This window comes from Aethalodelphis obliquidens, unplaced genomic scaffold (assembly GCF_003676395.1).
Source record: "Aethalodelphis obliquidens isolate GAN/ISIS:26980383/991018 unplaced genomic scaffold, ASM367639v1 scaffold62, whole genome shotgun sequence".
NCBI lineage: Eukaryota > Metazoa > Chordata > Mammalia > Artiodactyla > Delphinidae > Aethalodelphis > Aethalodelphis obliquidens.
Genome location: NW_020838006.1, coordinates 285,110 through 299,726, shown reverse-complemented (window position 1 = coordinate 299,726; position 14,617 = coordinate 285,110). Strand labels below are relative to the sequence as shown.

Below are 14,617 nucleotides of genomic sequence, written 5' to 3'. Positions count from 1 at the left end.
GAAAGCATTCAATCTCTGAAACTTTCACCAGCCATGGAGAAGAAACAGCTAGAACAGTCCTTTCTACTCAATATCTGTCTAACTTTTGGGACCAACATGATGAATTGGATGGACCTCTGACTGGGTGTCTCTTCTGGGACAGGTTTAATGGATGACACTACCCATTAAGAATAGTGGAACAAGTCAGTAAATATTCCTTGAATACTCATTTATAATTCATTTCTTCACGTTTTCTTATTCCTTTTAAGTTTTACATGTCTATTTTGATGTGAATTTTGCTTTTACAACTATCCAAAAAAATAGGGCTCTGTCATATGAATTTGAGCTAATATTAATACTGAAACAGGTTTGAATTTCTCCACTTTTAAATTTTTAGTGAAAGGTGGTAGTTTTTTGGTGGTGGTTGTTTTGTGCGTTAATGAAAAGGGCAATCTAAATAACACCTCCTCTGAAGATGCTGCTTTTTCTGGGTGAGAGCCAGCTGAGGTTGTGACCTCTGGCATTTGCATCAGCCCCTGGATGGAGTTTACCCCAGACTGTGTGACTCTCAGTGCTCAGTCCTGCAGCTTTGTGACTCTCACATCGCATACTGGTTTCTTCGACTGAATGGGAAGGTGAAACCCCAACTACCCTTTCTCTTTTCAAATGCTATGTCTCTGGTGGTACCATTTTTCCTTCTCTTTTTTTATACTGATAGCAGAAAATGGCATCTGATGCCGAAAGCGATGTGGCAGGTGGTCGTGGACAAAGGCCGTGGGGCCTGGTCATACTGCCATGTGGTAATAGTCCTGTGAAAGCAGTGGCAAAAGTTCAGTCACAAGAGGGGATAAATATTTGCCTGGTCATGAATCTGCTGCTGTGCAGCTACTCTATTGGAACACAGCCTCCAGGGAAACACTGTCTTTGCCGACAGACAAGGTTTTCAGAGCTACCTCAGGAGACCCCTCACCACTGTGCAGAACATGCCTGCCCCCGCAGTAGATGTATCTAAGAGCCCATTTCTGTGCCGGGTGGAGGTGGGGGATGCGGGAGCCCTGGCCTGGGAGTCAGGGCCCAGCTCTGCTACCTATGCGCACTCTTGGACAAGTCACCTGGCTCCTCCTCAGTCAAACAAAGGCAGCCATCTTTAGAGTCTGTCATTATTATTCTCTGTAATCCTCTGCTTACACTAGACTCAGTGCGTTTCCTAGTCCCCCGACTCTTGGCAAACAGAGCTCTATATCACCTTACAGAACATGCCATTCCCCATGAACAGCAGAGCTCCAGTCAGTGAGCCAGGTCCTTGGGTGAGGGGGGAGGTTGAGGGCTGGAAGCCATGGAGGGAACAACTGCTCCTCAGAGGTCAGCGCTCAGAGGGGAGGCCCTGCAGGACCCAGACACCAGGAATTCTATTTACATTTACAATAGGCCAGAATCACATAGAAATATTAATAGCTTTGGGCCACAGTTCTAAATTGTAGAACAAAAAAATGCCATTTGCTTGGAACAGAGCTTTGAGACTTTTCTGGAACTCTTCATTTGTTTGCACTCCTTTTATGGTAAAAACAAAACAAAAACCATTCTGGAATTCCTTTTCTTTTCTTTTTTTTTTTAGAGGTGAGAAGAAACAGAACAAAAAAACCTTTTCATATTTAATGTGAAAAAACATTTGAAAGGCCATGGACTTTCCTCATGAAGATTGTATATTCTTAAGAGGAAAAATTTCAGTACACACATATTTGTAGTGTGAGTCATCTCTCAGTATGTCCCATGGCTTCTCCTCTTAAATAATGAAGAACAGCCAGCATTAAACCTCGGGAGGTTACCAGCAGCTGTTGCAACTGGATCATTATTCCTGTTAGATCTTTGGGATGTAGTGTCTGCACTGCACTGCAGGCTACACTCTATCTTTAGATGACCCCAGCACCTGGAAGGGAAACTAGTCATGCGCCATCCCTCTACTTATGAGATTAAAGGTATTCTCTTTCTAATAGGAGCCTCAGAATAACCACATCCTTACAAGTGTTCCCAGAGGTGACTGTTTTAAATTCAAAAGGTACTTCAAATTTGCATTATTTTTCCCAGTACAAGGAACTTAGGATGAAATGTAGTGCAGCTTCCCACTGTGGCCTTGGATAATTCTGCCTGGCTGCAGGCCTTAGATGGGTTGAGTCCTGCCTTTATTTTCAGAAGAAACTGAACTTTGCCTCCGTAGCAGAGGTGTCACTGTCGTGGTGCCCTGGCTATAGGAGGGCTGTGATGTTGCTGGTGGCTGTGGCAGGCAGCTCTTGCCAGGAGCCTTGGTGATGGCAGGAGGAGTGACTCCCAGCCAGTGATGTTCTTGGGACATCTTGCTCAACCTCTATTTGCAGAGCCAGGCCTCTGCTGGGGGCTCTAATTTATAAGAAGCAGTCAAACATCCTTGGGAATATAAGGCTACGGGAAAAACATATTTCCAACTTCCTTCCCATGAGCTAAGTTAGTAGATGGAAGAAACAGTGAGTGGCTTGGGGCGGAGTGTAAGGGGGCTGGGCTGGGGGTGAAACCTCCAGTGGCAGGAACCACAGATGTTTGGCTTGCCTTCTAGGAGGGTGTGTCTCGTGCACTCAGGTCTGAGATGGGCAGGTTTGGGACAGAGTTGAATTTCTCAGGATTGTGGAAGAGTCAAAACTGAATTTCCCACCAAATGTCAAGGATCAATATTGGACAAGCCATGCAAGGGTTGGCTTGGGACTGCAGCTCAAGTAAATGCTTCACTTGACTGAGGGGCAGATCTTTAAAGTATCCTAACTTTGCTGGATGTACAACCAGCTCAGCTGTGGAGGTGCGAGAGGGTGGGAGAAACTATGTGGATTCTAGTCCAAAGTAGCTTCCATTATCTTTCTCTGTTTTTCTTGGCTATGTATGAAATAGCAGACACATTTTGTTTTAGGTTTTTGTTAACATTTGCACCCAGTGCCACTGTTGGACTAGTTTGGAGGGCAGTGTAAGACGTGTCACCTGGCAGGGACTAACTTCCACAGGTGATGCAGGCAGGTCCAGTGCTCGGCAGTGCTCAGACCCCCTTCCTCACCTCAGGAGTCCAGGCTGTGCTGTGTTGGTGGCTTCTGCACCTTGACATACACTTTGGTTAGAACAACTGCATGTGACTGGCCTCATGTCATGTCGGAGGACATCTATATAGTTGTATGGGAGGTTCCAGTGTTAAAAAGTCACAGAAGTCTGCTTCACGGGAAGCACCAAAGGCACAGGTTCCAAGCCCAGCCCAGCCATGTTATGAGAGGGTCAGTGTGTCTGAGAGAGCATGGGTGGGGGCAGTGGAGAACGGGGGGAATGAGGTCTGAGAGGCAGTGGGGAGGCCGGGTCCTGTAGGGCCTCAGGGGCCGTGAGGACTGAGTGAGAGGAGAACTGTTGGAGGAGGGCAGGGGAGGGTGTTTGTCTCCTTGGCAGATGTGTGAAGATTGAAGTTGGGGACAAAGATGGAAGCAAGAAAGCCAGATGGGAGGCTTTTGCAATGGTTCAAGCAAAAGATGATGGCGGCTTGAACCAGGGTCATAGAAGACGAGGGAGTGAGAAGTTGATCTCGGAGAGACAGCGGTGAGTGGTCTTGAAGCAGGATCCTATTTCCCTGCCTAGCAATTGGAGCTGCGTAGCCTGGATGAAAACCAGGAATCCTAGCTGCTAGTCCAGCAGGGGCTGGAGGCTAGAAGCAAAGTTCCCCTGGCTCTTGCCCCTGTTTGAAAGCAAGAATGAATCAAGGAGGCAAAAACAGGTACAAAGTTTATTATTAGAGACACAGCACAACATGTGGAGAACACATAGAGAAACAGTGTATTTAGACAGAAGCAAAACAGGAGTACACACCTGGAGGGAAAGGGTGTGGGCATCCTCCTGAATGAGGAGTGCAATAAAGAGGCGATTAAATCATTTATATGGGGCGGTTCTTCTGGGTCTTCCTTCTGCTCTGGCCAGTTATCTCGCTTCTTTCCCCACACCTGACCTGTCCTACTGCCCTGCCCGATATGTGTGCACATCTTTTTGCCAAGTTGGATTCCAGTGCAGAGGCTAACGGAGGTTTGACAGCACCTGTTATGGGATGATGTCGCCCCTTTTTGACCCCAAAGGAGCCTTCCTGCGCATGTGCAGTCAGGGAGGTTTCCTTGACTTCAGTAGTGATAGATGTGGTCGTTTTATCTCTTTACTCCCCCTCAGAGCTCAGCTCCTGTCACTAGCTCTGTCCTTGGTGTGTCCAGGGAAAACAAAGCTCCAATTTATTCTGCTTGACGAACTCCAGTGGCTCAGCCCAGGGGCCCATCTACCTCCTACCTCAAAGTGGTGGGAATGGGGAGATATTTTAAAGGTAGAGCAGACAGGATGTGCTGAGGGATTAGATGAAAGATGTGAGGGAAGTAGAGGAGGTGAGAAAACACCCAGGGTTTCGGTCTGATCAACTGGAGGCCTGGAGGGGTGAGGCGTGTTTGTGGCGGGGGGGGGGGGGGGGCGGCGGGGCATGAATTCGGTTTCAGACGTGCTGTCAGCTGAGACTCAGGAAGCTGTGGGTCCCGGCCTCAGCCTGGGCTCTGTTCCTACAGGTTCTTGGGCAGAAGCATCCTTACATAGTGCCATGAAAGGCCCTTCGCAGTGTTCACGCTCTGCAGCCTGAGTGGCAACACTGGAGCAGCCTGAAAATTTTTCCCAGTTTGAATTTTTTTTACTACTAACTCTAACTGGCACAGAGAAGCTGAGCAGTGAAGTAGAAGCTGCTCACGGAGGCACAGCAGCTGGGACGGGTGCTGGGTGTGCCGATGACCCCACCCCAGAGTGACGGGGGTGCTGCGCCGACCACTCTGCTCCCTCGAGCTGGAACCCACTGAGCGAGCCGTGCCTGCAGTGAGCCCCAGCCGTGCTGGTGGCCCCTGTGACTCGGGCTTCAGTCGAGGACTGGGTGGCAGCGTCCATGTGAGCGGCTGGGCCCTGGTACCCCGCTCTGGAGTTTTGAGTCCACTTTGCCCGCAGGCCCGGAGAGCAGCAGTGCCTGAGAACTTGCTCCCTAGTCCCTGCTGCAGCACCCTCCACACACACTGTGACAGCCGTTTTGGGAGCAGGAAAACCAGGGTGCTTGCCTCCGTGGGGGTGGGGGGTCCTTGGAGGTGAGGCTGGCACAGAAGGGCCCTTGCCCACTTGGCTTCCCCACTCCTCACCCCTGCTCTCCACTCCAGGTGGACTCCCCGAGAGCATGTCCTCAATCACTCACACGCACACCAATCTTCATGGAAGAGTCTGCTTCCAGGAAGACTGATCTAAGGTGTAAGAAAATACTTCATCACAATGTTTCCCACAGGGAGCGCTGAAGTGCCCTGGGAGCTGCAGAGAACCCCCAGGGGTGTTGTGGGATATTTTTAAATTTCAAGGAAAACAGCAATGATACACAACATCTGTCAGACACAGTGCAAACTACTCAGGTAGTTACAGTTTCCACATTAGATTGTACTGCCTTCCCTTAGATGATGGCTTACTTTTCTGTAGCTGGGTTTTCAGTGGTTACTGTGACAAAAAGCAAGTGCCCTGGGAAAGTCAGGTGGAAGAGGGAATGGAGGTAATGGTGTTAGATCTGATTCCAAGGCTGGAGAAGTTGTTTAGTGTCCACAGGTGCACACACCCCATCAGTAAGTAAATGTGATTAAGAATAAAATAAAAAGACTTTTTTTTTAGTGTCTGTGTATTATTTTTTCAAATGGATACTAAGTTATCAGGGTATCAAGTCTTTTAAAGTTGAACCCTTTAGCTATTTCTTTTGGTCAGGGGCTGCCGTGAGTCAGTAAGGTCCCTGTGAACCAAATAATTTTGGGGACCTCTACTTTGTAGTGACAATGACAGTTTCTATGTGTTTTGCATTAAAATGTGTCAAGTGTTCAAGAATCAAATAACAGTCCCTATTGCAGACTGTTTGAGATAAACTAATGCTCTTCCTTTAGACGTTTTTTATTCTTCTTGCATTGTTCATAAACTGTCACGTTGGCCTTTAAACATGAACAAACATGTTCTCTCTTGTTTTCTTCTTTCAGAGAGTGGGTTGATCGAGCCCCATCTCTTCATTTTCTGAGAGTATTAATTTGTCTGAGACTTCTAATGAGGGATCCACGTTATCAGGTTGGTTGCAAAAAATAAAAATATTTTTTACTTGTTTGAAGATGAAGAAAAACCTGGTGGGCTTTTCTTTGAAGCAGAGCATGGTAACTTTTTTTTTTCCTCTCTCACAACTCAGTAGTTTCCAAATTTGGGAAGTATCTCACCTGCTATTTAAAATGATAGGAGAGAAGTGATTTAATGGGGACAAAAACACCTGTAAATTTCTACTCTATTACACATGGGATGAAGTGGATTGAACTTCGGGTCTATGCTTGCATTATCTCCTGGCATTTTAAACGATAGTCAGTTTGGAGAGGTGTACACTTGGCCACACCTTCGAGCATGCTTATGCCAAGCAGCTCAGTAGGTCAAAGTCAGCAGCGACAAGTGGGGGCTTCCTCAGGGGGCTCCAGGGGCAGTGAGTGGGAAAGGCAGGATCTGCAGCTTTGGTAGCTGCTCCAGAGCCATGCTTGTCCCAGAGTCCAGCCTCAGACCCTGAGTTAGAGGTGAGCAAGGGGCCTCCCACTTGTCTCAGAGGAGGTGCCTGCAGGCAGGAATCTCACCTCCTCTCACTAGTTAGTTAAATGTGCGGTCGTAGTTTAGTGCCTCTTAAACTTTAAAGTGCAGAGGAATCACCTGGGGATCTTGTAAATGCGGATGTGGATTCTGTAGTTGTACCCTGAGACCCACGATTCTGCTGAGGCCACTGGTTCATGGCCCACATTTTGATTAGCAAGAACTTAGTGCTTTAGCAGTGAGGCTCTAAAGAAAGGCTTACCTAACACTTCACCTGGATCATGAAAGTTGTTCCGTCTAGTCTCAGCTGCTAAGATAGCTGCTTTTATAAAGCAGAAGTTCCTAAACTTTCTGTGCATCAGGAACACTTGGAAGACTTAAAGATTGCTGGCACCTACCCCCACAGTTTCTGATTCAGTAAGTTTGGGGAGGGCCTGGAAATCTGCATTTCTAACAACTTTTCCCAGGTGATGCTGATGCTGCTGGTCAGGGGACCACAGTTTGAGAACACAGGCAGAACCACTGCCCAACCAATTTGGAGAAGCCTCCAAATTGCTTATGAACCATTACTGTTTCTTCTTGCCAGTGTTAAATATCTAAAGAGCATTCTTACTATCCTTATTATTCATACATGCTTCAGTCATTTTCACAGATTGTTTTTTTTCCTAAGAAGTATCTCCTTTTATGCCCTGTCCTGATAAGCTACGGGGATGCTCAGACCACTCTGAAGCTCTTTTATTTTGGATTCAGTTTTATTGATGAATTATTATTTGAGTCATAATAATAATAATTTCATTACCCCAATAACCATCTTTTCCAAACTTGGCATTTAAAAAAAAAAAAAAGCGTTCTGGTACTAGCCAGCTACAGAGCCTGCTCTGATTTGAGTCTCCTGGGATTCATGATGGCTTCAATCTTTTCTTTAGAAGAGTCACTCCCTTCCTCATTCCGTATTCTAAGCTGTCTTTGTGCTGTTCTAGTTTAGCCAACCACAGTCATTTGAATATCTTACATACTTCAAATGGCTTTCTCTCCTGGTTGCTCACAGTTTTCTGGGAATTTTCCTTTTCTCCTGTGAGAAAAACTGTGTGGGTCACGCATGGTGAGGGTGGGCCATGTGCTTCACTTTGCCTGGGTCACCCCCATGAGCTCCTTGTCCACAAGTCATTATTAATATAGCCCCCTGTACACCCCACAGGCCTCAGCTTGGGTAAGAACACTGTGTATATAATATTAATATAACTATTCATGGAAGAGGGTGGATTTTTAGCAGAAGGTCTAGTTTTTTGACTTATAGAAGTTAGCAAAATATTTGCCTTTGACATGTTTGCTCAGAGAATTGATGGCCCTTGTGTCATACCCTGCTGATCTTCATCTAAAGTATTGCCTTTCTTGGGCTTCCCTGGTGGCGCAGTGGTTGAGAGTCTGCCTGCTGATGCAGGGGACACAGGTTCGTGCCCCGGTCCGGGAAGATCCCACATGCCACGGAGCGGCTGGGCCCGTGAGCCATGGCCGCTGAGCCTGCACGTCCGGAGCCTGTGCTCTGCAACGGGAGAGGTCACAACAGTGAGAGGCCTGCGTACCGCAAAATAAAAATAAAGTATTGCCTTTCTTAATCTAGTTCTTGATGGGCTGGAACAAGGTTGACTGGATTGCCCTCTAAAGGGAAGAATCCCATGACCTCTTTGCTTATGGGATTTTATGACCAAAACACGTATGAAGCCAAACCTCCCATTGATTTCCAGTCTTTCCATAGAAGGGGGTGCTCCCTGAATCTCTCCTGGCACTCTGTCCACAAAGAGGAGCAGTTGTTTAACATCTTGAGTTGCCAAGAATTTTTGGCTGAAGTCACGTAGTAATGCTGGGGTTTACTACAACTTGTGCCAACAAATGTCAGCACACCTCTGCCCTCTCGAGGCCTTCCCTTCCTCTCTTGGTGAGTCAGTACTGCAGGATCCACAGTGGCTGTTCCAGACCATCTCCACTTCTCATACCCAGACCCCTCCTACCCCTGTCATTCTTATCAGATTACAGCATTACCTGTTTTATAGGCGAAACTGAAGCCATCCCAGTAGGAGTGTTCATATTTTCTTTGTTGCTTGAAATATTCGGATTATCATGCACCTTTGTGTCCCTTCTTATTTCTGAAGAAAACCCTCCTCCTTGCCAAGGTTCAGCCTTCCATCTGTTTTCTTTGTTACAGTGTCAGTGGCTCCCTTTCTGTTTTCTTTTATCATAAAATGCCCTTTTCTTGACCTGCTATCCCCTTAAGCCTTCATCTCACCTTCATCACTGCATTCATTGAAAGATCAGACTATAGGTCTTGAACTCACTCCCTTTCTTTTACAACTGATGTGTTGTAGAAATTTTCATTGAATATTATGTACAAGGTTCTCTCTGGAAGTCATTTAAGAAGATCATGGTGGGCCATGATCCAGTCGTCATTTCTTGACCCAGAGGCTCCAGTATATGCTTAATGGAGGTTCCAGCAAGAAAAGAGTGGAAGGGATGAAAGAGAAGCCATTTTTAAAGATAAATTTCTTAGTTTTCCATAATTAAAGGGCGACATATGTTTGGAGATTTCAAGTGTAGTTGGAGTCCCAAGCAGGATAAAGGTAAAAGTCCACCTGGACTCCTTACAGTAAGCTGTCATAACACATTGCTTATCAAGGATAAAGGGAAAATTCTTTTTTTGTTAAATTTATTTATTTATTTATTTATGGCCGTGTTGGGTCTTTGTTGCTGCTCACGGGCTTTCTCTAGTTGCGGTGACCGGGGGCTACTCTTTGTTGCCATGCTCAGGCTTCTCATTGCAGTGGCTTCTCTTATTGCGGAGCAAGGGCTCTAGGTGTGCGGGCTTCAGTAGTTGTGGCACGTGGGCTCAGTATTTGTGGCTCGCGGGCTCTAGAGCGCAGGCTCAGTAGTTGTGACGCATGGGCTTAGTTGCTACATGGCATGTGGGATCTTCCCAGACCAGGGCTTGAACCCATGTCCCCTGCATTGGCAGGCGGATTCTTAACCACTGCGCCACCAGGGAAGTCCTAAGAAAAATTCTTAAAAGCCCCTAAGCTACATTTACATCAGCTACAACAATAAAAGGAGAGTGGAGCTCTGTGGCCTTCTCCCCGCTGCCCTTGCACCCCAAGCCTTTCTTTAGCAACCCATACCCTTTGCCACATTTTCTGTTTGCCTTCACTGATCCTGAGAACCTCTAGCTCTTACTCATCATTTTTTCTTTTTCTTTTTTCTGTATTATTTACCTGCTCCTTTTTTAAATTCTGCCTTTCTAAATGTTAACCTTCCCCAAAGTTATTTTCTTTGTCATCTTCTCCCCTGTCTTCCAAGCTCTTGGCTTCAACTATCATTTTGTTGTTGTTGTTCTTTGCTCACAAGCACATATCTCCAGCCTCAGACTTTTCCATTCATTTAAGTCCCAAATTTCCAGGTATATGTTGGGCAGCGATCCTGATGACACAGTAGCACAGTGATTCTCAAGTGTGATCTGGGGACCGTCATCGGTCCCTGAAACTCTTCCAGGGGTCCCACAAGGTCAAAACTATCTTAAAAGTGATGCTACAGTGTTATTTGCCTTTTCACTCTCACTCTCTTACAAGTGTGCAGTGGAGCTTTGTAAAGGCTACAGGATGTGTAATGACGGAACATATGCTTGTGTACTCTTGTGTTTTAAAAATTCCTCACTTTTAATGTCTAATACGATATATATAAAGAGATAGAACCCACATAAACAGAAGCTCTTTGGGATTCTCAGTAATTTCTAAGGGTGTAAAGGCATACAGATGCCAAAGAGTTAGAGAGCCTGATATGCACAGGACCCTCAGTAACTGCACAGGGTCCTCTTCGTCCTCCCTCTCCTCCAACCTGCAGAATCAGCTCCTGATTCTGTTAATGGCACCACCTTTCCTCTAGACTCCAAGGCAGGAAACTTTTCCTCACCCCCTACGAGACTTTTAGAAGAGTAGTTACTAATACACCTGGAAAGATAAGTAAAGGCCAGGGCATAGGGGGGCCTTCAACTGAGACGGAGGGATGAGAGGTGTGGAACCCTGACAGCAGAGGCATGGGTGGTGGGTCAGGGCGCAGCACTCAGAGCTCACTGCTCTGCTGGCCGAGAGGCCCAGGGGAGTGTGTCTAAGGGCCCCAATGCTCTGGGCCGCAGTGACATCGTGCTGGACTGACAACAGCCAGATTGGTGTTGCAGGGTGCTCCATTGTTCTATATAGTTTTTATCAGTATTATGTTATTGTATCAATTTTTTAAAAAGAGAAAAATTCTGGGAATGGGTAGAGCAAGGACATTTGTTCACATGTGGCTCATTGAACTGAAGTTCAGATTGATGGGGACTTTCTCCAGGCCATTAGTTTCAGAAGTCCAGAGCCCAGTCCCATGAGCCTCCAGCCCATGCCGGGGAGGAGGGCTGAGGTGGGGAAGGGCATTCAGTCCTGTTTGCTTTTCAGATCAGTAACCAGGAATGCTGAGCCCAGGGGTGTGCGTGCCTCGTGGTCTTCTCTCCCATAGACGCTGGCAGGTCAGAGCAGGTGTGTCCCCGCAGCGCTCCAGTCTCTGTCGGGGCCTCGGGGAAAGTGTTTGTTTAACAAATGGAGCGTAACTGCTTGAGTGCATTTTCCCCTTATTGTACTTTATAGCAGCGCTTCTCTCACGGTGCTCCACAGGACTTGGTCAGTATTCTGTGAAAAGAAATGTGCTCTGCCCGGTGATATGTAGGAAAGCTGCACACGGGTTCTCCCACTAGAGACTTACAGTGCACGGCAGCATATTAAAGCTCGGAGGAGTTTTTAATTTTACTGAGGAGTTTTAGTCTACGATAAGATAATTTGTTACATTCTGTTTAACCTACCATTTGATCATGAAATTTTTTTTTTTAAGAATACCTAGTACCACCCACTGCACAGAATAAAATGATTATTCCCAGGAGAGAGTTTGGGAAACATGGGCTTAGTTCCATATTGTTAACATTGATTGTTGGATAGATATATTTTTGTCAAGGTAAACATTTAAAGATGACCATGACCAATCATTTAACCATTATTCTCTCCCTGGTGTCTTCTCCCTCCCAAGCTTCAAATTTAAATTTCCTTTATGTCAGCGATGCCAGATTTCAGTCTTCTGCCCTGGCCTCATTTTTCCCCGGGCTGTTGTTCTTTTGTCACTTGGATACACCACCAGCAACTCAGCATGTCCAGACTCAGTCTCCTTGTCTACCCAGCCTATTCTCCCCTTCCCGGGTTCATCGTGTCCTTGCCCCCAGTCACCCTGGCTTGCAGACAGAGATGCCTCCTGCACTCCCTTCCTGCCCTCGGCCCTTTCACGCCCAGTTGGTCACACCACTGCCAAGACAGCCCACCTGTCCACTCCCTTCTTGCAACCCACAGGGCTTCCCTCCATGCCCCTGCCTCTCCAGTTCATTCTAAGACTAGAGGGACGATGTGCTCACGGCTGATTCTGATTGGCCCTTGTTCGCACCTTTTCATCAGGCCCGAATGGCAAAGTTCAAATTCAGGCTCATGTCCACGTCTGAATGGACATGTCCAGTTTATCTCACCCTATTTTTCTAACATTATTCCCAAAGATTCCCTTCATGGTGTTAGGGAGGTGCTTTTCACAGTAATAGAACATCTTGATGTTCTTTCTACGCAACTTCTATGCACCTTTGAGCCTCTTTGTTCTCTTTGCTTGGAATCCCCTTTATTTCCTCCTCTCCCCCCATGTCTTCTCAGCACATCTATCCATCCTTCTAAGCCCATTCAGAGGCTACCACCCTTACAAAGTTTTCCTTAGTCCTCTCAGCAGGCTATTATATGTCCCTCCTCTGCAACATCACAGCACCTCATGTATACCTTTCTTATAACACTTACCAATTCTATCTTCAATTCCAGTTATTTGTACATCTGCCTTATGCTTGCTTGCAGCTCAGTGAAGTCAGCCTCTGTCATCTATATATTTGTGTCCCCTTCAGAGCCTAACCCAGGGATCTTACCTAACAGGAATGAAAAAAAAAATATTTGCTGAAAAAATATGTGTCTTTTTATGGCTGAGTAATTTTCCATTGTATATATGTGCCACATCTTCTTTATCCATTCATCTTTTGATGGACACTTAGGTTGCTTCCATGTCCTGGCTATTGTAAATAGAGCTGCAATGAACATTTTGGTACATGACTCTTTTTGAATTATGGTTTTCTCAGGGTATATGCCCAGTAGTGGGATTGCTGGGTCATATGGTAGTTCTATTTTTAGTTTTTTAAGGAACCTCCATACTGTTCTCCATAGTGGCTGTATCACTTTACATTCCCACCAACAGTGTAAGAGGGTTCCCTTTTCTCCACACCATCTTCAGCATTTATTGTTTGTGGATTTTTTGATGATGGCCATTCTGACCGGTGTGAGGTGATATCTCATTGTAGTTTTGATTTGCATTTCTCTAATGATTAATGATGTTGAGCATTCTTTCATGTGTTTGTTGGCAATCTGTATACCTTCTTTAGAGAAATGTCTATTTAGGTCTCCTGCCCATGTTTGGATTGGGTTGTTTAAAACGAAATTGAGATATTTGTAGTGAGGTGGATGGACCTAGAGTCTGTCATACAGAGTGAAGTAAGTGAGAAAGAGAGAAACAAATACCATATGTTAACACATATATATGGAATCTAAGAAAAAATAAAGTCATGAAGAACCTAGGGGTAAGACAGGAATAAAGACACAGACCTACTAGAGAATGGACTTGAGGATATGGGGAGGGGGAAGGGTAAGCTGTGACAAAGTGAGAGAGTGGCATGGACACATATACACTACCAAACGCAAAATAGATAGCTAGTGGGAAGCAGCCGCATAGCACAGGGAGATCAGCTCGGTGCTTTGTGACCGCCTGGAGGGGTGGGATAGGGTTGGTGGGAGGGAGGGAGATGCAAGAGGGAAGAGATATGGGAAAATATGTATATATATATGTATAACTGATTCACTTTGTTATAAAGCAGAAACTAACACACCATTGTAAAGCAATTATACTCCAATAAAGATGTTAAAAAAATATATGTGGTTTTAAAATGTTATTTTTATATGTATAAAATTTCCACCATAATTAGTGATAATGTATACAATATTCTTACGTTCTTTAATTATAGGTCTTCTAAAGTGAATAGCAATCATGGGAATTCAAATTAATAGGTGGTCATAGAACGATTTTTAATAGCGTTATAAATGTACCTTTATTCTTAATTTAAACAAGGGTATGTCGCTTCCAAATTCCCTTCACACAGAATAAGGAAACCTTGACCCAGGAGGCCTTGAGCCCCTGAGCCTTTCCTCAGCTGCCCACTCAGCTTCCGGGTAGAACGAGATCGCGCCCTCACAGTCACGTACTCATTGCCCTGAACTTTCCAGAGTTGGAATGTTGGCTAATGTTTGTATTTCAAATAACTTCCTTGTGTGCATAGAAAGTGAGGAGAGAGGTGTCAATACAGAGTTACACAGGTTAGGGCCACCTGAAACCCATTAACCCCAAGATAAATGTCAGTGTGGGTAACCTGAGAGCATCGACTGTTAGGAGAGCTCCAAACCAGTTCCTTTCACAATTCCAGCCTCCCAGCACTCTCTCTCTTAATAAGCACTTTTCAGAAGTTTCATGCAGTGCCTTGTTATTGGGAATTGATTTTAAAGACCTATATCCGAGGACACTTTGCAATGATTATCCTTACATTAGTTTAGGATAAGCCACATCATTTTAAGGAGAAGCCCTGTCGTCTAGTCTACTAGAGCAATGCTGCTCAGATTTTATTGGGCGTGTGAATTTCCCAGGGATCTTGTTGAAATTCATAGTGTCATTCAGCAGGTCTGGGGGGAGTAGGAGATTCTGCATTTCTAATCAGCTCCAGATGGTGTTTTTGCTGCTGGTCCATGGGCCACACTAGGCAGAGGCCTAGAGGAAGGTCCTGGGATTCAGTGATGCTGGATTCTTA

At 45.7% G+C, this 14,617-nt stretch overlaps 1 protein-coding gene across 1 annotated transcript in view; it reads left to right on the top strand.

Annotated features, from left to right (window-relative positions):
- NEK10 (NIMA related kinase 10) overlaps positions 1 to 14,617 on the top strand; it is a 158,614-nt gene that overhangs the window by 39,272 nt on the left and 104,725 nt on the right. Inside the window, exon 7 of the mRNA XM_027088196.1 lies at positions 6,045 to 6,129. Within this exon, the coding sequence (XP_026943997.1) occupies positions 6,045 to 6,129 (85 nt within the window). The remainder of the gene's footprint in view (positions 1 to 6,044; positions 6,130 to 14,617) is intronic.